This window comes from Nesoenas mayeri, assembly GCF_963082525.1.
Source record: "Nesoenas mayeri genome assembly, chromosome: 1".
Classification (NCBI taxonomy): Eukaryota; Metazoa; Chordata; class Aves; order Columbiformes; family Columbidae; genus Nesoenas; species Nesoenas mayeri.
In genome coordinates, this window is record NC_137541.1 from 38,479,490 (window position 1) to 38,506,194 (window position 26,705).

Sequence of the window (26,705 nt, forward strand, 5' to 3'; positions counted from 1 at the left end):
GGATTTCCATCTTAGATATGCCACCTTGCTGGGCCTTGAATTGCTATGGATTTAATTGCCACGAGGAATAGTGAGCGGGAGAGCTTTTGTTCAGCTCGGTTGCTTTTGGGTGAAGCCCATTTGCATTGTCATCAGTATTCTAAGAGCTGTCTATTCCTCCTGTTCTTCTGCATTTAATTGAGAATTTGCAAAGGCTGTTTTTGGAGATAGAATTTGTAGGTAGAAGAACATTGGATATGACCCCACAGAGCAGATATTATGACCTGAAGCTCACTTCAGAAACCTGGAACTTGAAGAGTAACACACCATTGTCAGGCTAGGGGAGTTGACAGTGGTTTTCTTTTGCAACTGTAAGAATTGTTTTAGGGCAGAGTGAGTTTCTGCTCCAGGGACTTGATCAATATCCACTTAAGCATCATTAAATAAAATATGTAATGAGCATTGGAAGCAGGGGTCACAACCTACAGCTTTGCTGTGCCAGAGGAATTCACTTCTTACTGGGTTACAGAATCAAACCGTCCATAAACTTTGGCTGTTGCTGATCCTATAAATCTTCTATTCCCTTCTGCATGAGGTCCAGCAGCAGTGGGGGTGGTAAAAAGCATTTTACAACCCTGTAGCCTGTTGAGTCAAGACTTAGGAACTGTTGTGAGTTCCCTGTCTTCAACTTCCTGCTGATTAGCTTGAGCCACAAAGTTACTGTGCAAAAGGAGGTGGCTGCTACTTTTCCTCATGCTATGTATTGATATGTAGGAGAGGAATAATTTTTCTGATGATTCAGGAGCTTATGACATGTTCTTCTCTGTGGAGCTTCCTACTAAGTAGTTCCACCCCCTCAGCCTGTATATCTGAGTGATGATTCACCAGTGTTTCCTAGGTAGTCAAAATGGAGAGGTAGGCGACTCAATTAATACTGGTAATTGTATTTTACAAATCTCTGTTTACACTGAATATATAGTTACGAAATCTCTGCAACCCTTTCCTTACTGTATGCTCAAAAATCAAAGATTCTGCCTGTGTTTTAACAGCAAGCGATTTTCATTGCTCCGAGGTAATCAGTTTATTATTCCCTTATCATAATCTTCCTCAGCCAGAAATATATTACCTGAATTTGCATGAGATTAGGGTAGTAAGTATATTGTGACCTCAATAGTTCTAATTAAGATCCATGCTGAACTAGTCTGTTGTTCTATTTCTGCTAGCCTGGGGATGTCTTTTATGTAAGGAAGGAAAATGAGGCTGAATGGCTTGCCAGAAAAGGAAAGCCCTCCAAGGTCTCAGGGAACAATAGCTGGAGAATTTCTTAGAATCCTGTATGCCTGCAGGATAAGGGAAAACAAACCCAACCCATCCTGCCAGTCCCTATGTAGTGTCTTGTTCATTCAGTCAAACACATTTGTACACACAATGTAATTCCCATACAACTCCCTCTGCTCTCACTACAAAGCTGAAATTTCCATGAAAAGAAACCTCACATGGCATCTTCTGTACATGGGGAACAAGTTGCACAATGACTTCTTGCCTCTTTTGGCCCTTTTTATGTCCTCACAAGTGGCTGCTAGGATTCTGTATGCTCCAGCCTTGACCCTAACAACTCCTCATACTACCTGATGGATGTTTCACAATGGTGTTAGGTGGGTAGACCCAGACTGCAAACTTACTCAACATGAGCCAGCTTTAGGTCAAAAGATTTGTAGATTCATTGTGTGCTTTCCTTTTTTTTGGTAGAGGAGCATATTGTCCTTGTTGTTGAAGGCTAATTTGTTTGTCCAGAAAAGGAAATGTAAAGCAATTGAATGAATTTTCCTATTGTCCTTTAAAACATTTTCCAGCTCCTTCTTCACACTGTGCACATACATTGCACACTTTTGAGATGAGTATTTTTGCATCTGCTGGAGCCTTGTAGTGTACTTCTAACCTCTTAGTCTTTCTGCTGTATTCAGAAGTACATGGGATGTTTACACACATTTTTAGTTTGTTTTATTCACTGCAGATTGATGGATTCAGGATGCTGTTTCAGCACCTACAGACACTCTTTTCTCCCCTTCTACTTGCAGCAGAGACTGTAATACAGGAAGATAAGACTAACACACTGGCTATAAGCAGTCATTCCATCTTGCCCACTATTGTGTCTCTGCCAATATTTACACCAGATAATGAAAGTCAGGCTGTAGTAAACATGGAGAAACACACAGTAAATAATTAAATCCTTAGGTAATATATTTACATGGTATCTGTCCCAGAGCCTACGGGAGTTGGAGGTGACATCTAAGCTATTGTAGCTAACATGTACTTAGCTCTAGCCTTTAGAGATTTAACTGATCCCTTTCTAAAACCACTTAACTTTTGACTTCCTTGTATCTGATAGTAAAGCATTAATAAATGTGTTTATAAATAAAAACATTTTTTAAAAAGCACCCATATTTTCCTGGACTCATTTTATGCTAATTGCATGGTAAGTTAATCCTCTATTCTTGCTCTAGAAGAATTTATAAACCATCATTCCTTATTCACTGTCTCCTGTTTGATGAGATGAGATGCTACAAACTTCTGTCAAATCATGTCTCAGTTATTTCTTTTTCCAAGCTGAAGAATTCCATAGTAATTAGTCTACCTTCCCACAGATCCCATATTTCTGATAACATTGCTGTACCCTTCCTGTTTTTACAGTGTATTCTACAGTATTCTTTCAGACATGAGATGACAAGAACCGAATGTGGTATTCAAGAAACGTATTATTTAGCCAGTCTGGGATAACTGGACTCTCCCATTGCTATTGTCTACTCTGACAGGTTCTTTGATCTTGTTGTATGGTTAGAATTATTTTTTGTCAAGTGAATTTCTATGTATTTATTAACACTGAATTGATTAATTGATTGAGAGCAGCCCTGCAGAGAAGGACATTGGTATAGTGGAGGATGAAAAATTAGACATGAGCAAGCAACGTGAGCTTGCAGACCAGAAAGCTGATGGTATCCTGGGCTGCATCAAAAGGAGCACGGCCAGCAGGTCAAGGGAGGTGACTCTACCCCTCTGCTCTGGTGAGACCCCACCTGGAGTCCTGCATCCAGCTCTGGGGTCCCCAGTACAAGCAAATCATGGACCTGATGGAGAGGGTCCAGAGAAGGGCCATGAAATCTATCAGAGGGCTGGAGCACCTCTCCTATGAAGAAAGGCTGAAAGACTTGGGGTTGTTGGAGAAGAAAACTCCAGGGAGACCTTATTGTGACCTATAAAGGGGGCTTATAAGAAAGATGGGGAAAGACTTCTTGCCAGGGCCTGTAGTAGCAGGACAAGGGACAATGGTTTCAAACTGAAAGAGGATTTAGATTGAAAGGAATTTTTGATGATGAGGGTGGCAAGACATGGAAACCTGTTGCCCAGGGAAGCTGTGGATGTCCCAGCATTGAAAGTATTCAAAGTCAGGTTAGAGGGGGCTTTGAGCAAGCTGATCTAGTGAAAGATATCCCCACTCATTGCAGAGGAGTTGGAGCCTTCTAACGCAAACTATTCTACGGTTCTGTGATTCTAATTTCATACACCATTTATACCTAATAACTTAGTGTTTTCTCCAGCATCATTAGATTGGAGCACCCTAGATAAAATTTTGTCTTTCTCAGTCACCCACATCTCTCCTCTGAGAGATCATTTAAAATGATTGCTTGTTGAAGATTATAAGTTCCTGGAACAATTCACTTAAAGCTCTCCTGCAACAGAAAACCTAACCATTAATTTTTCTCACTTGTTTTCTGTCTTAAACAGACTTTAACCTGAATGACAACTTGCCTTTTATCTCTTAGTTTGTTGGAACCACATTTTTGAGGGACTTCATCAAGATTTGTAGACATCTAAGTATAATACACTAATTGGATAACCCTGTATCTGTTTGCTCCTGGAGTTCTTCCAAGAACTCTACCAGTTTTACGAGGCATGACTACTCTCTACAAAACTATGTTAACTCTTCCCCAGAACATTTCTCTCTGCTATTTCTATTTTTAATTATCATTTATATCACAGATCCTGTACAAAAGCCAGCCTGATTGGTCAGTAGTTCACTGGATTCTTCTCTGAGTACTTGTCAAAAACTTGCATTTGGTACTTCTTTTCTCTCATGGTGAGACCCGTTAAAGCCTTGGATTATTTACTACAATGACTAGTTCAGCAATTGAATTTTTAAGTTCCTTTGGAGATTTTATTGCAAGAAAGCAATTGAGTAAGAATGTAGGTTATGCAAGGCTTGTAAGGAAAGTAATTATATTATATTAAAATGAAATACTTAGTTGAAAAAGATCATTGGAAATTATAATTTTTTCTCTATATGTCTTGCCTCATTTACTTTTTTTCAGGACATTAAGGCTACAATAACCATACCTTTATAGCTTGGCTAGACTTGCAAAAGGTGTAAGTTCACTTTTGAGTTTTTAAAAGATACTTTTGACAGTCCCTTTGGCACTGCAAACATTGGAACCTTTTAACAACTTCTTGGGCTTATTTTTTGCCAGTCTTGTTATTTTTATGTATTCCCTTAAAACATTATTGTAGTAAACTTGTGTCTTTTGTTTTTTTCAACTTATACTAAATCTTGCATGTTATCCAGGACTAAATCAGTTTGTTTATTTTGCTGTGGGTGTTTTCACAAATAACTCTGAGAAGCAATCATTTATAGTGACTAAAAAAAACCAGAATCTGTGACTAGATCCATACTAGCAAATAAAGTAGACCAAGGTCCATTTCTGGCCGTAAAAGCAAGTTGATGTGGAGCAGTCAAGAAAGATCCATGTATTCAAGCTCTCTCCCCAACAGTAGAAAGTAGCCTGTTTCACTCTGTGTATTGGAAACTGTCCATGGCTTGCTCATTGACATGGACAAAAGCCATGTCAAAGAGTTCACTAACTATTGATCACAGTATATGATCTCATTCCAGAACTCAAACCTTTGCCTTATCCTGGTTTAGCCTACTAGTGCAGACTTGTCATGGTTCACAGTGACATTTACCTGGTCTAGTGGGACTGTCCCATTTTTACTGCCTGTCTGCCCTTCAGGCTCCCTGGTTGTCTCCAGCATTTCACTCCCTTCATTTTGGTCAGGTTATTGATAGGACAGCACTAACAGCATCCTGCTCCTTCTAGTGTGGAATGAAATTCTGCAGCCATGGAAATTCTGTGGTGCAACACAACTGTTGACACATACCCTCTTTGACACTTTACTGTCTTTAACATGTAAATGCAAACTACATTCCTTGTACAAAATGTATTAGTGTTTCACTGAATATCTTCTTTTTGTCAAACTGCCATAATGCCTTTTACATTTTTTTTAAATGCTTTTGCCAATTGTTCTGCCATTTAAACCATATTTTAAAATTGAAGTATTTGTATAGATATATTTGGACTATTGTCTTGACCTAGCTGCATATTTTTATATGCTCTACTTAACTATGATATTTTTTTCTTGTTTCTCTTTTTTCTCTTTTTTTTTTCTTTTCTTTTTTTTTTTTTTTCCCACTTACCTTCTATCTATTTTTCTAAGTCATAGGCTTTCTGTTTTTTCAGACTACACAGATATATCAATCTGAAAAATCTGCTTTCCACAGCTGGCATGATTTCCTTGATTTTTATTTTAAAATTGCCTCATAGCATTTTCAATCTTGAATGTCAGCAGCACTGATTCTGTTTTGATTAGGTGGAACTTGTCTTTTATAAATTTCATCTGCTTCAAAAATTTACCAGATACTAATAAATATAATTCCCTTTTGCCTACACAGTTTAATCAATCATGCACTGAGCCTCTGTTATCTGACACAGTGCATAAAACCAGGACCAATGAAGAATGCTCCTATGTAGGACAGCATTTTTAGCCTCCTGGTTTAAACTTTGCTTTCAGGACCTCTTGCCTGCTGCTTGTTTGTTGGTGGTGTGCATATGAGCCATAGCTATTGGGTCTTTTTTAGGACTCACTAAGAGATTGTCTAGATTCCTCGTGGTATGTGCCATCTTTTTAACTGCACACATCTTTTCTAGTAAAATGTTTGTCCGTATTTTTATTTACTTGGTCATGATCTTAATTTTATTAGAAACAAAGGAGATATTTTCCTTTTTCTGCTTCTGAAGGGAGCTCATCCTACTAAAGACACCTGTCAGCCTTTGTTGCACGTGGTATCTGTTGAGTAACTCATGGAACAGCATTGGCTAGTGTTCATGTCATTCAGGACCACTTTTTGGGAGGTGACCTCCTCCTGGAGGTGAAGACCAGATCCAGCAGATGAGGTCCACTCGGCCCAACCAGGGATACCTGGCTACTGTGATATCAGTCCGTGACATCACATGCCAGACCGAACTTCCACTGAGTGCAAGAGAGACTATGGATGGCTTATACAGATATGAGGTTACCACTGAATTTATGACAATCTGCTCACTCCTTTTCATATATATACCCTTGAAAGTTCCTTCCACTATGGCTCAGCAAACAAAGCAAGAGAAATCCAGGGATTTAGAGTCCTTCACAGAATCACAGAATCACAGAATCGACTGGGTTGCAAAAGACCTCAGAGATCATCGAGTCCAACCCTTGGTCCAACTCTAGTCTGTTTACTAGATCATGGCACTAAGTGCCATGTCCAACCTCAGTTTAAAAACCTCCAGGGACGGCGAGTCCACCACCTCCCTGGGCAGGCCGTTCCAATGCCTGACCACTCTCTCTGTAAAGAATTTCTTCCTAATATCCAGTCTAAATCTCCCCTGGCAGAGTTTAAGCCCATGCCCCCTTGTCCTATTGCTGACTGCCTGGGAGAAGAGACCAATCCCCACCTGGCTATAACTTCCCTTCAGATAGTTATAGAGAGTGATGAGGTCACCTCTGAGCCTCCTCTTCTCCAGACTAAACAACTCCAGCTCCCTCAGCCTCTCCCCATAGGTCTTGTGCTCAAGTCCCTTCACCAGTCTTGTTGCTCTTCTCTGGACCCGCTCCAGCACTTCAATGTCTTTCCTGAACTGAAGGGCCCAGAACTGAACACAATACTCCAGGTGTGGCCTCACCAATGCCTCATCAATCCCTCCTACCTGGTCTTTGTATCACAAGAGTTTTCTTGAACCTCTTCCCTAAGTTGCTGCTAAAGTTTTTTACTGGATTTCACTTTAGAAAGGGAATTAACATGCCAGTTAACTCCCTTTGTGAGGCCTTTAAAAAGAAAGGCATTACTTCACAATCTGGTTATATAGAGGAAGTTGCCTTTCAACTTTCTGAAGCCAAAGCTCTTCAGGCCTTCGTAGCATATATATGTCTTGGCACAGTGACTTCTGTGCAAACTAACAAGGTGTCAGACCCTGCCATGAGACAAACACAGTGAATTTACTGTCACTGATTCAGACACACTCCATGCAAGCTCAAGTATTGGTAGCAGCTTCGCTGGAGAGGCAATGCCTCCATTCCATCCAAGGGAATTTTAATCTGACATTCACCAAGCATTGCTCTATTGCGGAAGTACTGCATCTGATAGGTAGATCGTTTGTGTCTTGGGATGCCAATACCTAATTGGAATAAATTAAATGAGACGAGTAACACAGTATTGCTTGGAATCACACACAGTGTGAGGGCGCTTAACAAGCATGAAAAGAAGAAAAAGCAATTACTTATGAGTGACTGAAGTTTCAAGAGGCATGATGCATGGGTATTCACTAACAATTCTCATTTTTTTCCACTGAGGTCTCTGCAAGTAAGTGGAATAATTCTTCTGCCTGTTAAGAAGAAACTGAAGGGATAAGCTTACACATCTTGTTGTTGTTTTGTTTTTGTTTTTTTGTTCTGTGAAAGAAGCATGAACAGAAGGAGAGTGCATGTGTCCCCTTTGGGGACTGTGAAGACAAAGACTCTTCATTCTCAGGCTCATGTCCATGCACTGTGTGCAATGTTCACTTTCACAGCGTATCCTGAAAATTATTGCCAAGCATTTTTCATTACATCTTCCTCTCTTTGGCTTACTCTGCTTTTCTTTTAGGTTTTAAAAATGTTTCCAATGCACTTCCAGAAGCCACTGATTCATGAGAAATTGTGTATGCTGCAGAGGATGTAATCCAAAGTTGCTTGAATGGTGTTACTTGCAATTGATAAAGGTACTGCCTAAAACTATAGTAGTCTCTTCACAGAGACTGCAGTCTATGTTAGAGAAAGCAGTAAGAAACTTCACCACCTCTCACTTCTTTAAATGCCACCACTCCCCTTCCTTTGTTTCCTGAGATGAAAAATAAGATCTAAATATATGTTAAATTACACTGTCTCAATTTGATTGTATTTTCCTCATTTCTACTGATGCAGAGTGATATTATGACTTAAATTAAAATATGTAATCAGAGCGTGGATTGAATTTTAATCCCTTAACAGTGTGGGTTGAGTTAAAGCTGAATCGACACTTCTAGTGCTACTATTTCAATGGAGACTGTTTTATACATGTTAGGCTTAGCAACAACAATGTATCTTTAAGACAACATTCACAATGTAAATGAATGTTTTATTTATTGACCATTTAACTTTATGGCAATTAACTTTCCTTTCAGAAAACATTGCGCACAAGGAGAATGATGATTGAAAAGACAGATTTTGAGTGCAGATCAACAGAGAAGAGAAAAGGCAGCAACGTTCAGTCTCTGTTAATAGATCACTGCATCTTATTTGAGGAAAAGTTAGTCACATTTCTTGGAAATTGTTTAAGCAAAACATAACAGTGGAAAATTCTTCCCTTTTCCTCATAATTGTATGACATCTGATTAGGAACCTAGTTGCTATAAAGAGGAAGGGCAGAGAGATCAAGTCAAACATGTCTCTGGTGCTGAAAACTTCAACTGCACAACTGAAAGGGAAATAAAGCAGCAGCTCATTGGAAGGGGTGGGGCTGTGGGTGTCCCCGGTAGCTGCATTTGCATCTACGCTATGTGAGTGATAAATGAGAAATTCCACCACTTGCCGTGAAGCACTGGCCTTAAAGACTACTCAGCATTCAGGTAAAGTTGTTACTGTGGGGAAGGAATTGGCAAGGAGCCCTCTCTCTTCAAACAAGCAAGGACTTAAAAACCCCATGAAACAGGTTATAAAGTGAAGAAATGGAAGGACTGGATCTCTCAATTTGCCAGAAGTACATTTTTGTGAGTAGGAGTGGTAAGAGAGGCAAGGAGGTGTTTATTTTTGGACAGGTTCATGATTCAATGGAACAGCAGGATGTGCTTTGTTTGGATCAGATGGGTAAATCAGCATGGATAATTAATTCCTTCTTATAACTTAGGGGTTATTACTTACTCTTGAGGTGAAGGAAGAAGGTGGAAAATCCTATCATTAGTTCCAAACAGCAAGCTTTGTCCTCGTCCCCTGGGGATGATGCAGAAAGCTTCCCCAATTAATAAATTATCTTCATATGAAGCTACTCTGAGAGATCATGTTAGTGTTAATGGAAGAGGTGGTTTGGGGCCAACAGAAGGCCCAAGACTCTCCAAAATAACCACATGAGTTTTGCTTTCAGGTACAACTGGTGCCCAAGAAGGAAGAACGGTAGCTGTTGTGCATGTTCCACATGCATTTGAAGAAAAACAGCCAGTGATGCAGAAACTTGTTGCCTGACATAAGGTGATGCTTGTGTGTAGATGTGGAAAGATGAAAGAGCTCATCAGTCTTCTTCTGGCTCCATGCTTGGTTTTGGGGGTTGGAACTACTCGAGGTGAGTGTCTGACTCTTTACCTCTACGTTTTCCTCCTTTCTTTTCTACTATAGTTCCTTTTCTTTTAGCCTGATATTTCTCCATCCTCCCTTTATTTTCTACTTTCATCTTGGTGACAGAAATAGCAGGGGATTTGGTGAGTGTACACGTGGGTAGTAACCAGAGTTATACAAAACACTCCAGATGTATGTCAATGGATACTTGTGAGTGGTATTTTAGCAAGACCCCAAACTTTGTGAACTAGACAATGTTCAAGTTCTGTTAGTATTTTTACTTAAATTGACTAGCCATTAAGTTTCACATCTGAGTATGACTGACTATTACCAGTACGAACAGTGACTTCACCTGTCCCATTGTTAGATATTGTTTTGGTTTATAGCAAAACTTTTTTTCCCAACTTGCCTTTTTTCCCTCAAAAATAGCTGTCTCCTCATTACATCTATTGACATGTCCTGCCTTCAAGTGATAGCTCCCTTTTCTTTAGAGAGCTGGATGCTTCCTAAGAGACAGGGATCTGAAAGCAGGTTAATAACACAGCTGGTAGAGCAGAGGCACAGCACCTGTGCGAGTGAGGAATTTAGTCATTACTTATGTGTTGAAGGCTCTGAGGTATTGAATAAAAGGTATTGAAGTAAAAGGTACTGAAAAACATACCCATTGCACACCTGTCTTTCCAGAGACAGACACATCTCTGCTACTTGGGAGGATTATGCTCCCTTGCCTAACGTAATTCACAGTACTGAATGTTATGAACTCCATGATCTCTCAAACATTAGTCCTATGATGACTAAAACAACCTTGTCTTTGCAGCATATTTCACTTTTTGTACCTGAAAGTGACTTGGCTTGGGCACTGTTGTTTCTTGCATGATTAAACATCAGCTGCCCTAGGCCTGCTGGGAATGCAGAATAATTCCTTGTCATTTCTGGTCTGTTGTTTCTGAAAAAAAGAGCTCTCAACCAAGCTGACCCTCAGTCCATAGTTCCCATCATAGAAGGGACAACTCCAGTGCCTGCTGTTGGAGTTTGAATTCTCAGGGAAAGGCACATTCATTTTCCCAGGTTAACAGTAACCTTTCCTCAACACAGACACAGCTCCTCCTTGCACAGAGCCTTTCACAAAGAAAAAGGTTCTCTGCGAATCCACCTGTGAGGCGTGTTTGTTACTGATAGAGCGACACGAATTTTTCCGCTGCTGGATTTTTAAAATATGTTTTTCTTGCCAGGAAGCTTTCTCCTTTCTGTGACTTAAATGTCATTGGAGCTAATCAGAGTGGGTGTCTCTCACTTTTGCATTTGACATCTTAGAGGCATAACTCTTGCTAAGGCGAGTGGGCTTATTTGGTGGGCACATGAATGTATTCACCACCATGACAACAACCCACAAAGGCAAAACTGAATGTCCTGCTTAATGAGGCATCTGTTGGGGGTTTTTTTGCCTTAAACAACAAATCACTAGGTCATATCCTGCACTTACCACCTTTCTACTGAGATATCCCTGGACTGCGAGAAGAGCAGCGAATTGGTGAGAGCATTTGTTTGGATTCTTGAAATCTATAAACATGTTCTTAGAGGCTGTTTTTATAAATGTGTCCCAGAATCTTTTTTTTTGTTAAGGAGTACAAAGGTCAACACGACACTACTTTGGTCCTGAACATCCTCCCATTCAACTTGGACCCTTGTTTATTACAAAACTATGCAGAGGTTTACCAGGACTCAAAATCATGCTGATATTGAGACACTGATGCTGATGTGAGTGGTCAGCTGAATAAATCCCCATTCAGGATTGCCTAGTTGGTCTTGATACTCTCATTTCCTCCTACTGGGAATGTCAAAACATCATTCATAGGAGAAAAAAGGCTTCTTATCAGGGAGAGCTGCTATTTTAGGCTGTGTTATACTCACACTTGCTTGACCAGCTTTCCATCTGCATTGGAATTTCATGGAGCATCAGGCCTCCGCAGTTCAGGAAGAGAAAAAGACATTCAATCTGAAGTCTTAGATCATACTTCATTGTATCAGAATGGCCGTGATTCCTGTCTAGGTGCAGGGAGTGGAAAGGGGAAGATGTAGTTTGAGGTTTTAGCCAGTGTAATGAGGCCCTTTTTCTTCAAAGATATGAAGGCCAATGAGGCTTAAAAACACTAAGCTTAACACTTTGGACTTATCTTTTGAATTAGAATATTTCTTGAAAATTAATTTTACCTATTACAAAACAATTCCAGCTTTTCTTCACAGGTTGTAGACCAGAATCTTAATTTTCTTGCATGACCATTCTGATTTACAGACAAAGTAAAAAAGATGAGTATTTCTCTGTCCAAAGACTCACAGTAAAATTCTAATAAATGACAACTTAATGACAGTCCAGCCTACTCTAAGAGCAGCAGCTGCTGTTGGAGACTTCTTACCTTCAGGCTTTCCCATGAAGGACCAAATTTTATTTGTGAAATCCACACAGTATGAGCTGAACAACATAGGGGATATTTCCAGGAGGTCTCATCACCCAGGTCCTCGCTTTGTTGTCTCTGCCTTCTCCAGCACAGTAGCAGACCTTGTGTTCATTTTACCATTTCTTACTACCTCCTTCAGCCCCATCTCTCTTTTGATTGTTTCCTTTTTTCAGTGAGCATCCCAATGCATACCCTACAGTGTTATAATGACTACATGTCTCTTACAACTTGCACATGGATGGAGTGTTCAGAGGCTCATCAACTCCTGAATGTGACTCTGAACCATGGCTGTGAAAAGTAAGTGCCTGACTGGTGTTCTGTGGAGGGTCTACAGGGGCTTGGCTACTGAACCTAAGAGGTGGAGCTGGGCAAAAGGACAGTGGACTGGGCTTGCAGTCAGAACAGTACCCAGCTTGCAGACACCAGTGTTATGTCCAGGCTTGGGAGAAAGTTGCATCTGTACAGGATGAAGAAGAACAGGAAGAAGAGAATGTTAATACTAATCAGGTTTTTTCATTGTGTTTTCATTCAGTCTCCCCTGCTTTTGCTGTGAAAGCACATGCACAAAATATGCCAAGCCATGTTAATTGTTGCACCTGAGTGGAGAGAGATGTGTCACACTAGACGCAGTGGTGATAATAACTAATCAGAATGGCAAAGAAGGCTTCTTCTTCCTTATGCCAGCAAGAGCAATAGCTATGTTGAAATAATCTCTGCAAAAGAAACTGTGAGAAAAACAGAAGTTGTACATGTTTGTTTGACTTACTTGGTTTCCTCTCCGAGATACTAGGCTATGTCTTGCATTATCTTTTTGCTCCTTCTGCTTCCTTTCAAGAAAAAATAGAGAACAGTCAAACTTGAGAGTATGAGGGAGAAGAAGGAGCAAAAAGATAATGCAAGAGAAGACAGAAGAGAGGGGAAGGGGAAAAAGAATAATAGTAGAAGCAGGAAGTGCAGGAGTAAACAGCAGAGAGATTGGAGGGTGGGAAGAAAACATGACATAACAATAGAAAGAAGTTAGTTTGGTTTTTATTTTTGAGAAAGAGCTCTAGGATTCATTCACTAATTCACCTGACATCTGTTGAAATCAATGGAAAAGGTGCTCTTTACAGTCTCTACAGTATTGCTGTGAACTGAAGTCTACAAATACAGAAGTGTTCCTGTGGCACAAACGACTCCGCAGTCTGCATGGATTTTTTGTTTTTGGTAGGAGGACTGCAGAACCACAGTCCTCACAAAACTTCTATCCCAACTGCTAGCTGCTTTTCTATGGTGTACCTTTTTTAACTTCTCTAGTGTCTAGCGTAGCATAACATACATATGTACACATGTCAACTGCCAACCCTACTGTTATAGAAACAGCAAGTTTTGCTGGCTAAGGGAAGGTGAACTATGAGTAGACAGTGACAGTGAGGCATTAATGTCATTGATAATGGCATAATCCCACAGTAACAAGAAAAGCAGAGCAGTGAGAGTAGATAGGATCAGCCATCAGTCCAGATCCCCAAGGAGGTCTCTATCTAGCATGCAAGCTTCAGGTCAAGCTAGGAAGTAAATTCCACCGGTCACAAGCAGCAATGTGTATCACCAGGCACAGACATGGCTGCCTCACAGCCCAGGCAAAGACCAAACACAAGGGCCTGAAATCAAAAGTAGATTCTGAGTGAAGGTGGGGAGGCACTCAGGCTAATTGCAGCTTAGACAGCCTTGAGCAGGGGAAGCCAAACCCCTTATTGGGAGGGCGGTGAAAGAGCTTGTGCTCAGGGCACAGACACCTACCAACCTGAGACAGTTACTGTGAGTTTGTCTCCCTTGGAAGAAAGGAAGAGACAGTAAAGCAGATGTGCTTGATATTAGAGAATTTATTTATGTCACTTAATGAACTACAGGAGTCTGCCACCATAATTCAGTGATAGACATTGATATAGAAACAGATCAAAATAGCACGTGAGGAAGGTTTCAAACACCACACTTCGGGCCACTTAGCGGCATCCTATTCAGACAGTCATGTTTTTTATTTTTTTCTTTTCTTTTTTTTTTCTCTCTATATAACTAGGAACAAAGAAATGACATGCAGGTCTCACAAAGGTGAAGACCATGCTGACTGCCAGAACTTCACAATGCATTGGGTGTGTGACATCCATGCATGTGATGAAGAAAACTACAACTTTGAATTTGACCTGACATTGCAGGCACAGCTAGATGTCTACTTGTTTCAGAATGGTAAAGATAAACCACTAAGTCTTGTCTCTATTCTTGAATATTTAAGAGTTTTTCAGAGTAACATATTGAATATCTAACCCTAAAAAAAACCCACTTAGGTCAGCCCTTAACCTGAAATGTAAGAAAAATTGGAGTTAAATGGCTACAAGGCCACATTAGTACCTTCACATTTATTTGGGATATGCAAAATAGTCTGTCTTCAATGACTACAATGGAAAAAAGTGGGGGCAGTCCTGCCAGCAAACCAGTGTCTTGACTGGGACTGGGGGAAGATATCAAAAAAGCCTTCCATTTCAGCACCATGTTCTACATGCACTGTGGCATATTATTTCATAAAATTGCTATAAGACTGCAAAATGGCACCGCTCTCTCAACTTTCCTCTTCCGATAATGAATACATTTCCCAGGTCTTGTAGAGTTCGCACTTTACAGTGAACAAGAATCATGGACTATTTGTAGCAATCCAGGAAAATTGTTAAATATCCAGATTCTGTCATTCAGAGAACATCCGCAAGAGATTTACTTCCTCTCTTCACATCCCCGTCCTCACTACCTCCTCTCATGGGTTGTACCTTCACCTTCCAGTTCAGATCCTCCCACCTCAAAACCTCTCAGTCAGCTTGATGACATCAGGAGACTTCTTGCTGACCTGGAAAGCAGCTGATGGAAGCCAAGGGCTGGGCAATGCCCTGGAGCACGAAGTCACTTACAAGCGGGACTGGGAGTCCTGGGAGGTAAGAGAGGAGGAGCTGGGCTGCCCTGGTTTGGGCTGCACCCTTGTGGCCGGCTGAGAGCTTGTGGAACAAGCTGTGCAAATGAATGACATTGCCCTTCTCAGGCACTGTGAGGAGATGCAACACACGTTGTTTCAGGTCAGGAGGAAGGGGCTCTCTTTCTGCTTGCAAGTGATTTGCCCAGTGAAACACCATCTGTCCTGGATTAAATGTAAAGTTCTGTCCTTCACTGAAAAAAAAGCATCAGACTTGATTTTGAGTTGGAATTGATTTTGCCCTGAATCCCTCCCAAATGAAATTAAAGCATGTTCAAACAAGAGCCTGTGGGTTCGTGTGGGAAAATTGCAAAATACATTTGAAGCTGCCTCCCCTACCAGGAGGAGGCACTATTTTTTTTTTTTTTTTTAATTTTTGAAGTGTGCATATCCCTAACTCCCCAATTACCTCCCTGCTGTTCTCCCTCCTTTCCCCCAACAACAGAAAGCTGCCTCACTTTTGCTCTCCAACACCACACGTTGCCACCTCAGCTGCAAGGACCTTGTCCCAGGGAGCAGCTACGTCGCCCGTGTGCGAGCCAGACCGGGGCGAGCCAGTGGCTTCTCTGGGCAGTTCAGTGAGTGGAGCACGGAGGTGTCGTGGGAGACCCCTGAGGGTAGCGTGGGAGAGAGTGGGGATGTGCAGGGGTGGAAGCTCTGGCTGGGAAGCCAGACCTTTCCTGTGACTTAGCTCACTCTCATCTGCTCTGAAGGTGGCCTTCAGCCCAGGAACCTTCGCTGCCTCTTCAATGGTGCAGATCGTCTGACATGCAGCTGGGAAGTGAAGAAAGCGATCATCACCTCTGTCATCTTTGGCTTGTTCTTCAGGGCCACTCCAGCATCAGCGTATGTTTTCTGTCCATGGCAGCATGCCTGTGACTCTCCCATGGAGTTTCTGCTCTGTTTCATGCCCCCTAATCTCAGCTCAACCTCTTTTTCTTCCCTCAGAGAAGAGGAGTGTTCTCCTGTGCAGGAGAAGTCTTTGCCCCATGTCCCATATGTGGTCCAGAGCTGTGAGATCCCTGTCAGCAACGCCAGCAGTCAGAGCCAGTACCAAATGTCTGTCCGGGCCAAGAAAGAAGAAAAGCTGATTAATGCCCGCAAAAACAGTGAGTTGCTGTGTTGTCTTGTTTCTTCTGGTTGTTTCCTGGAGAGATGTCTGACTGCACAAATGTGGCAGAGGGCAGTGGTGGTGAGGAAAAGTGGGTGGGAAGAGGAAGAGGAAGAGACTTGGATGCATGCAGAAAGTAACAGGACATTGTCTCAGATCAGAGATCTGGGAGAAGTGGTTTGTAGGTGTGGAGTTCCTCAGTGGCATTTGCTACTCTGAGGAAGGTGGCATCAGTGGATGCTGCTCTGCAGAAATTCGGGTTGTGACCCAGAGCTTCCTGGTGAGTGGCTGTCACCCTGATGACTTCTCTCTGATTGACCTTCATGGGTGCCACAGGTTTCAGGGAGCTGTGGTGACAGGGATTGTGGGGAATGTGTCACTATATGATTTCTTAAGAAGCCAGTGGCGTGTTGTGGGATTGTGCAGTGGCTGCTGGAGCACTGGATGGGTCAGGACTCGTCTGCTGAGTGAGGTGTGCCAGGTGGGTCATCTCTGCCTGCATGTATCTGGAGGTGCTGGTGCAACTTTTCACAGACTAACACTGGGAGAGCTCCTGCAGTGAGTGACAATACCAGTACAGATGTTTCAAATATGGCTTTCCTGCTTTTCTGTACACAGGGAGTGCTGTCAATATTAATGGGTATGGATTTTCTGTTATTTCATGTCTCTATTGCTTTATTGTTTTTGACAAGAAAATTAAGATGTGGGGATTTAATAAATGTAAAAAAGCTGAGACTACTTACATTGCATAAAACAACATTGTTCTTAGTCTCTGCAAACTATTAATAGCCACAGTGGTGAAAGGAAGTGCTGGACCAGTATGTTGATGAACAGTCTGAGACATTCTTGTGTGTTCCAGTTAAGGTGATGCCACCTACCAATGTGTCAGTAACAGTGACAGAGAACCAAGAGTATGAACTGAGGTGGATAAAACATACTTTGGCATATGGCTCCATAAAACAGAGATATGAAGTCAAATACTGGAAAAACAACCAATATGAAAAGGTGAGCCTTAGAAAGTGCAGGAGTCCTGGATTTCTCTTTGTTGGCCAAATGGGTAAGACAGTTCCTCTCATCTCTGTCATTTGTGCTTCTGTCTTCTCTCTAGACTCTCCAGAAGTTAAATATCAGCAACGATGAACCTCCTTTCACCTTCACCCCGCAGATGCTGGCATCATCTACAGAATATAGGGGGAAAATGCGTGCAAGGGTGAATACGCCTCCGGATTATGAGGGACCTTGGAGTGAATGGAGTGAGGAGTTCACCTGGAAGACTGAAAATGGTACTGCTCATGGGGGCTACTTGTGTAAGGTTTTGTGGACTGTTAATGGTTCAAGTGCCTCTATAGAAAAATACATTCTCTCAGCCATGAGCTAGTTGGGGTCACTTCACAATGTAGCTGTCCTGTCTGCATCCTTGCAGTACAGCAGCAATGCTAATGAGGGAGCAGAGCAGGAATGACTTTAAACTTCTTCCCTACGTCCCTTCACAAGGTGTGTGCAACCAGTCATAATGGTTTCCACATGAAGAATCAAGTGAAGACCCTGCCCCAAAGAGCATCCTTGTTTCCTAATGCCAGTACTGCATTGTGCTCTCAGTGACTGAAGAGCCCGAGACTGCAAGAAGACACAATATAATCCATCAGATTTTAAAATTTGCACAGTGACTATAGGGTGGCATAAAATGCACAACAGAGTCTTCTGGAGATCAAGCTTTTACATGTTTTTTGTTATATCTGGACTTTTGTGTCCAAAGTAACATGATCTCGCATGATTTGTCCTGAGGAAGCGTGCAGTGGTAAGACAATGGCTTAGGCAATTCTGATGAGTGTACTCAGGAAGAACTTGTAATCTTGTTGATGATCAGCTGTGGCCACTAGCAGATGAAGCTCTTTCTTAGAAAATCCCTGAAACCACCATCTCTTCAGAACTGTACAGACTAAGGCAGACCTCAGATGCCTGAAGATGTGTGTTATTCATGGTGGAGCGAGGTACCTAACCATCTGTTTGTTAGCATCATTTCTTTACTCTGTTGCCAGTAAAAATAAAATAAAATAAAAAAGAATCATTACAGGAAACAACTTGTTTGGTCAGGAAGCTGTTCAGGCCACAGCTGGTCTTTTACACCTCAGTGGGTATCTCAACAGTTTGAAGGCCTCATGATCCTGTCCCTTGACATACCACCTGCATTGCCCTCATCTGCTTGTATGTGACCAGACTGAAAAACACATTGTGGGAAGCAGCCGCTCTGCAGGTGGATTCCTATTTCTCTTTCCTCTGTTTCAGTTCTGCCACCAGTGGTTCTCCCAGTGATGCTCCCAGTTCTCATCATCACTTTGCTAATCATTGCTTATTGCAGCTACAGGTATTTCCTCAGGTAGGTTTCCATTGTGAGCAGATTTAACAGGGTTTTGGCCATGTGTGTGGCATAAAGGCTGAGGCACTTCTTGTCCCCACGAGAGGCTGGTCTCTGTGGAGATGAGCCGTAGTGTGTGATGGGCAGCCTTGTGCATGTCTGCGAGTCGGGAGGTGGTGTGCCAGGGCTTTGGTGGTGCCTCACACTGCAGAGCAGCGCAGCGTACGGGGTGCAGTCTTGTCTGGTTGCAGCCACATTGAGAAGTGAATCTTGAAAACTCTGTGTTGTTGTTGCAGGAAGAAGCAAATGTGGGAGGAAAAGATTCCGAACCCTAGCAAGAGTCTCCTGATCCAGAGCTACCTGAAGGTAAGAGGACACGGTACCTTGCAGGGTGCTCCTGCAGAAATACAACCTGGAGTTTTCCAGGTTGAATAGAAAGAAGGGAGGAGTGTAGTGGGATGTCTGGTTGAGGGGGAGATGCCAGCTCATGGTCTGGACTACCACTGGACAAACTGCTGTCCTGTCTAGGAGGATTATGGACCCTGGCTGAGCCTCATGAAACCCTTCACTACAGACTTTGCTCTTCTGTCTGTTTTTCTTCCTTAATATACAGCACCTAAGAGTTGAAAAAGAGAACAAACTTTTGCCTGACACATCTGGTCAGCTTTGCCATACCTTTCCTCCAGAATGCCTCTCAAACTCCTCATACATGAAAACCATTGCCCCTAGATGCTCTTGACCTTTCTCTGTTACTGGTCAGGATGTTGCCTGACTCTTTAGTGCTGCCTTCTGTAGTCTTTGCATCTTTACCTCCCTGTATACTCTTCTGCAATTGCATGGAGGTTGACTTTATACTGTGAGATATATATTTCCTACTACATGCTATAGTTCCCAGATATGGACATCTTCTTCTATGCAAGAGAGGAGAGGGCAAAGAAAAGGAAATTTATAGTTTATACAGTCATATCTTTAAAGGCATTTTAAAATGTAAGTGGCTTATTTTTTACTCCAGCCCTCTCCCTCACCCATTTCCTGATTTCATCTCCAAGGGTCATGCAGATCTTGTGATCCAAACCAATTATTACCCAGTAGGTGCATATCAACACGAGGCACTGCGTGGGCTATACTTGGAGTTTTATGAAAAGAGTGGCTACGTTCCTTCCTGGAGCTGACTCTTTCATGTTTCATTTTCTCACTATTGTAATTCCACAGCCTTATCTCTTTGCAGTTCTCCCCTGGAACCATTTGATTTGTATTTGATCTCACATCTGTAATGTCTCTATCTCCTTAAGGCAATGCTGCTAATCTCCATTCTACAGACAGAGAGCTCATGCTATTTTTGCCACTATGTTTTATCTTCTACTTAAGCTAAATGACTTCCACCTCATCTCTGGCTCCCTGCAGTGCAAGCAAGTGATGCACAACTCCAGGGAAGAGTGGCCTTTACAAAGATTAACTTAGAAGTTACTTATCCAACTGCAACACTTTTAGCTTTTCACCCCTCTCTCCTCTGTTAGCCTCACCCTTTACCTTGAAAGTCCTTTTGCCCCAATTTATATTTTCATCTTAAGTGGAGTGCCTGATCTTAGCTTTGCTCTTGAAGGTGCTGAGCATGGTGGGCTGTCATGGTCCTCAGCTAAATGTTCATTTGACAACTGATATTTCTCAGCCCCTCATTCATTCAGCAAGCAACATCTCTCAGGCATGCATCCAGTTAGTAGCTGATTCAGGGGAAGCGTGTTACACCAGGCTGCTCTACATGACGTGTATCCGCATGTTTTGCAGGCTCTGATAAATTCCCCTTGCATATAATTTGTTTGTTCTGATTAATTTGGCTGTCAGCAGACATCATCAATTTATTTTTCTGTCCACACACAGTAATCAACACTATTACAAAGTTATCCACCACTCTAAAAAGCATCACAGTAGTGTTGCTACTTGATATGCAGCTCTCCATCCACTCTCTGTTCTTAGTCATGTGGTTCTGACCGTTTTGATCCCTGTAGCAAATTCCCTTATCCTAAACTTTGTAAACATCCCAGCAATTTTGTTTCTCTGGTCAGACAGCACAGGAAAGTCCTTTGAGCTCTACAGCTGCAATGTTGCCCAGAGCGTCCTCATATGCTGCTGAATCAGAGCGGGCATTCCACAAAATAGCAGCTTTGAAGTTTCTTGTGGTGGGAACTGTAGTAGACACTGACTCCTATGCTGCATAAAGATAGGTCAGGAGCAGGCAATGTAGAAGAGAAGGGATAGTCTTCTGGAGGACAGGACATTACTATGTAGCCACAGCCGTGGGATTGTTTCCACATTACCATCCATTGTGACTGGAAGATTGAAGAGAAATCAAGCTCAGCTTCTTCTGACTGGATAATGAAGGATGAAATGTGACGAGATCTGCAGATTGGGGTGAGGATGAAGGAGGGGAAAGCTGATAGATGTTAGAACAAACCAAAGTGGTACGAAGGTGCCAGGAATACACTCAGACTGACAGTTTTTTAAACCTGCATCAATCTATTACAAATTGCCTGTAGCAATGTTACTGCTGTGTTTAGGAGAGGAAACAGCACAGCCCTAAAAATGAGAATATCAAGGTTGTTGGAACAAAAGTTATTTAGAAAAGATTACTTCTAAAACATAGGCTCATAAACTGATAAATGTGAATGCCTGGAAGCTCGTTATTGCACTATCACAAATGTGCTACTAACATCCTTGTGTCCATGGCTCCCAGCTCTTCCTGGACTTAACATGACGTCTCTTTTCTTAGAAGTCTTACAATCTTCATTTTCTCTCTTCAGAAAGCTGTCAGCCAATGTCCAGTCAGCCAGGTGGGCTTATGTAGACAGAACACTTCTGAGGAGCTGGAGCTGGTTAACTGCCTTCAAGTGCTGGATGGGTACGTAAGCAGCTCATTCCCTCTTCCTTTCTTAAAAGGGTCCTTACCCCTTACCATGGGGTAAGAGCAGGCTCCGCATGGATATCACCGTTGCCATGGGGAGGACAAAGCATTTTCGCCTGTATATCTCCTAATCTGTGTACACCTTCCAATCATCTATGGAAACTGTAATTGCCGTGGCTGCAGACCTTGACTTTCTTGGCTGGAAGTCCAAGGATAAAAACTACTTCCTTACTTCCTTTCTCCCTCTGGGTTTCCTTCGGAAATAGGTTTGAATAACCACTTAACAGGGTGGAAATCTTCTTGATTGAATTCCTCCCAGCCCATCTGACCACAAATTCCCTCCCACAAGAATACACATATTCCCTTACCTCATCATCCTCTAGAACTGACATATTTACTGCTCCTTGAAGGAAAGTCTGAACTTGAAATTGAAATGTGAACTAAGAGCTGCAGTGGTTCTGCCCAGTGCGCAGCTATCCTGGTTGCAGAGCAGCCAGGGAGGTTGACACAAATTAAATTGACTCTTGGGTTTCATTATAATTGTCTGCCTTTTAGGAGAGAGTGTCGGGTCTTTTAAATAAATACTTTTGTAAGCCATGTGAAGGAAAAATGGATTATGTTTGTTACTTCTTTGAAATCTCTGTCTTATCCCCTTGTCCAGCTTCGCATTCAGTGCTTGTAAGAGACAGAGGCCCTTTATATTGAAGAAGTAACTGCAAAATATTACTGAAAGCTTGCGAGCTGCATAAATGCTGATGCTAGCAGTCATACTGCCTGAGTCTGAACTGCTAAATAAATCAGGGCCAAGATGTAGTATCAAGCACTGCCTTGTAACTGCTTGCCCTGCTTTGTTGTCAGCACTCTCCCTGCCATTGTCTGGCTTGTGCCAACTAGTGCTCTCCAAGATGACACCCTGGCACAGTCTGGGAGACAGCACAGGGTAGCAACTATTGCCAGTGGGCAACATGGACATGACTGTACCAGGTTAGGCTGTGTCCAATGTCTTTCAATAGTATTCTAGCAGGCTGTGCACCCAGGCTGGGCAACACACATCCTGTTTTACACTACGAATACAGCTGTAACACAGAGGTCACACTATGTCATGCACTTTGAACTGAAAGGAACAGACACAAAACCTTAGCTGTGTTTTAGAATGCAGAGACACTGCAGGAGGCCCAGAAGATGCCATGGCCATGCAGTGTGGACATAGCTAGTCTATGCCATTTTACCAGAGGGCCAAGGAATGGTCCCTATCTCTGTTTTCCCAAAAGCTGATTTGTGCTTGGCACTGAGAAAAGTTGGCACTAGACAGTTGATCTCTTGCTGTGGCACAGAAAAGGATGAGGCTTGCATCTTCTAAGTAAGGTACAAGAGATGTGGCCAAAGGTTCCTTTTCATTTCCTGGAAGATAGTGTACCCACTTAGAGCACCTCTTGTTCATATGCAGTTACCACCTTAAAGAGCTGTCAATTAGAAAGCTGTCAATAGCAGCTAAAAATCCTGTGTTTTTTCACTTGAACAGGATGACTAAGAGCTCAGTAGAGTTCCATGGAGCTGAGGCAAAGACAGTGCAGACGTTCCATGATACACTGGCTCCACAAAACTCCTGTCAGCATTCTGGAGTGCCACATAAAACCTCATTTTCCTCGTCCGCGCTCATCTGGCCATTGAATCAGACTGCTGGTCCATCCCGCCAGTTTACCAGGCTACCGCACAGGAGTGCTTCTCATGCAAGTATTGCTTCCCAGACTTGCTTTGCTTTCAATGGTCCATACTTGTACAGCTCAATGATGTCCTCCCAGCCTGATATGCATCAGACCCTGCAAGTGAACCTAGCAGGACTCCATGGGAAATCACTTTCCCTTCAGTATGTGACCCTCCCAAAGGAGGACTGTCTCCACGCTCCACAGGGGCAAGAACAGCCAGGAGCAGGTCCTCCACAGCCCTTCCCAGATCAGAAAGAAATGATGCAGCACCTGAGCGATCAGAAAGAAGTGCCATCGGCCCCACCAGCTTGTGAGCAAGATGCAAACATGAGAACAGAAGAGCAGAAATCTCCAAAGGCTCTTAGCTGTATCACATCTCCTCAGCACTGCCCCTTGGAGTACATCACCACAGAGAGCCTGTTACTGCCATCAGCCAGCAACTCGACCCATCTGCCACTTGTCACTGCAGGGGAGTCACCTGGTGTCTCACAGGAGCCCCAGCTGCCCAGTGACCACTCTTGCCCTGAGTTTTCTCCTGGGAAAACTGGTGTCATGGTCCCAGTTTCAGGTCAAGCACCAGCCTCTTCTCCTGAATTGCACCTGGATGTGTTTGAAGACTCTTCAGGTATCCATGGACCTTCAGAACCCACAGAAATATCCTTATATATTCCTTGAAAAGGCAAGGTTCCCAAAGAACATGTGTCTGAGAACAACATAGATAAATTCATTCCTACCAGCACCATGAAAGTTTTCCTCCACTATGGGCAATTGCTACTCTGTCCCCAACCTGAAACCCAGTAAGAAGGTGGAGACAAGTCAGAAAGATTCCCAAGTGTATTTGGTTTACAAGTCAAGTTTTTGACAGCAGAGAAGCTACAGGGGTGGCTCCCATGTGATGTTAGAAGCTTCCCCCATGTCCAACAAAGTTCCAGCTAGCTCCAAGATGGACCTGCCACTGGCCGAAGCTGAGCTCATCAGCAATGTTGGTAGCACCTCTGTGGTAATGTACTTAAGAAGGGGTAAAAACTGCTCTGCAACATAATTGCCTGCTTTAGATAGGCTTGCTTCATATTCCCCTGATAGGTGCAATTGGCAGGGGAAGCAGACAGATTTAGTTAGGGCTTCTTTCTAAAAATAGGTAATCAATTTCTGCTCAAGCCTCTTAGGTTATAGGAAAAGAAAATTATTTTTCTGGGGTACATAATAGGTCTGGATAATCAGTTTTGCTGCTCAAGACCAATGAGCCCAAGTGTTTAAAAGAAAATAAATTTCAATAAAATGGCAGCTCAGCATAAACACTGGTAGACCTGTTTACTAAAATCAGCAGTACAGCCTGAAAGCTTCTTGGTAATGTGGCCCATTCCCCTGTTTTGCCCAGATCTGAGAGAGTCCGTTGTCCATGAGGAGATGGTGCTTCTAAACCTCGCTTACTGTTGCCAAGTGCAGTGATCCCACCTCTGATGCTGGGTCACTGCTCTTAGCAGATTCAGCCCATGAAGCCTTGGTTCTGTCCACAGTCCCACGCTGCCCCCTCAACATTTCACATCCTCAGAGAGGAGTCTATGGCAAACAAAACCCAAAGAGAACCCTGAGGAAACACCTTTTATTATTATTATTACTATTTTTTTTTTTTCACTTGCTTGATCTATGGCTTCTTTGCTCTACCACTACCAAGGGGAACACCACAGGTAATTCTTAGCCCTCAAACCACCATTCTCTCTTGATGGATGTTTTAAATACCTTTAAACTTAAGACACAATTGTATTTCAACCACAGTGCCCAAGAATGGAATCCACTGAAGTCAGTTCAGTTGCTCCCTCTTTGTTGTGATCTCTAGCCACTTCAAGCAGTGCTGGATTTCTCTTTTATCCCATTATGGGCAGGATCAGCAGTAACTACTCCATTCTTTTAGGAATACTAGGCTTACCTCCAGATAGATGTAGCTGCAAATTCAATTTTTTTTTTCAGTGCAAGCTTTACAGAATAAAGGATTGAATTTAAGAGCAGGCTGAATACACTGGTAAGAGTTCTTGCAGTGATTGTCATCTCCTGTTCTTACAGCTGTTACAGTTTCTTTAATGAGCCTTTCAAAGTCATTTGCAGTGGAAATACCAAAGGTTGGAATCACTCAGCATAGCATGAGATAGGCAGAAGTCAGGGGAATAGATGAAAAGAGATTGGCTGGAGAAGAGGAAATATTAAAAGTGATACCCTGCAGAATGATCTGTGCCTCAACTGCAGGGACTCATAAGCCTAAATTGGGAAATACCCTTTACTACAAGAAATAATAGAAGGTATGAGGAAAGGGCTGCAGAAGCTTAGATGTACTTGGTCTCTTCTACTTCAAATTGCTGTAGTATGATTATCCGTATTTCAAACAGATCGACTGTTCATAGATGACTGAAACAGTTCTTAAGTAGTTGTGTTGGTGAAGGTTTTGCTACACCAGATAACCTATTTTTTTTCTCCAACTTCTGCCCTGCCGGATAGAAACGTCGGCTCAGAGCTGCCACCCAATGATCAGACCTCGCAAAATCACTGAAGTACAGGCTGCCCATGTTGTCAAATGCTGAGTTCAGTGAGAAAATATAGAGACCAACTAATATCTCACTGCAGTGAAAGGCCATTTCCCTCTCCACTCCCTTTCCATTACTCTTTCTCAACATTTACTTACCCCATCATTCTCATTGCCTCACCTGCAACAATGTCCTTTGCTTAGAAGATTTAATTTGTTAACTTGTTAACTTTGTTTTTTTTTCTTCTGTATTGATTTTCTGCTGGTTTATCAAGTTCAGTCAGTTCAGATTGTAGGCAGGTGTGTCAGCACCAGCACAAACAAGCAAGAAGGAATGAACTGCTGAGAGCAGAGGGATGGCTAGAAGGGAGATTTTGGGGATGTGAGGACTTATTTCAGCCCTGTTCTTGTCTAACTGCATCTGACATGCTACTTGGAGATCCAAAACTGCCTTTAAATACATATGTTTGGATACTCAAAGCACTCTGGTCAACACAGAGTGCCATACAGCGTAATGATCCTTGCCAAGGTTCTGGCTAAACTAGTCTGCTCAGCACTCAGAGACTGCAGGTATTGATTGCTCCCAGTGGCTGCGCTGCCTCATGGAAAGCCATCTCAGTTATCTGTGCAGTGTGTCACCCATCAGAAAGTGCTTGCCCTGACTGTAACATTTGTGAGCTGTAACATTTGGTAAAACAAAGAAGATGAAGGGGGATTGCCACACATATGTTCATCTGGCAGCAAACACCTGTCACCCATCTGAGTGCATTATAAAATGTCAACTATTTTGTACTATTTATGTGCTTATAAAAATATTTTCATTTGTAAACAGTGTACAAAGTGGCTTTACTCCACCGCAGGAGACAAAAAACACAGTTCGTGGCAGAGCGTAGCAGTGTACCAACAAGACTTTTCAGTCTGTTTCCCTTCTGATGTAGTTTCTTCATGAGCCTTCCATGGGTGGCAAAGGGCATTTGCTC

The 26,705-nt window shown here is 42.4% G+C and overlaps 1 protein-coding gene across 1 annotated transcript; it reads left to right on the forward strand.

Moving 5' to 3' along the window:
* Positions 1 to 14,266: 14,266 nt before the first annotated feature.
* On the forward strand, positions 14,267 to 24,659 carry LOC308045097 (cytokine receptor common subunit beta-like; the record flags this gene model as incomplete). Its single annotated transcript, XM_080352188.1, has 12 exons — positions 14,267 to 14,369; positions 14,955 to 15,103; positions 15,584 to 15,755; positions 15,852 to 15,984; positions 16,087 to 16,247; positions 17,109 to 17,254; positions 17,358 to 17,532; positions 18,536 to 18,626; positions 18,902 to 18,971; positions 21,404 to 21,501; positions 23,027 to 23,835; positions 24,589 to 24,659. 12 exons carry the CDS (start codon positions 14,267 to 14,269, stop codon positions 24,657 to 24,659), a joined length of 2,178 nt encoding a protein of 725 aa, XP_080208314.1.
* Between the last annotated feature and the right edge of the window lie 2,046 nt (positions 24,660 to 26,705).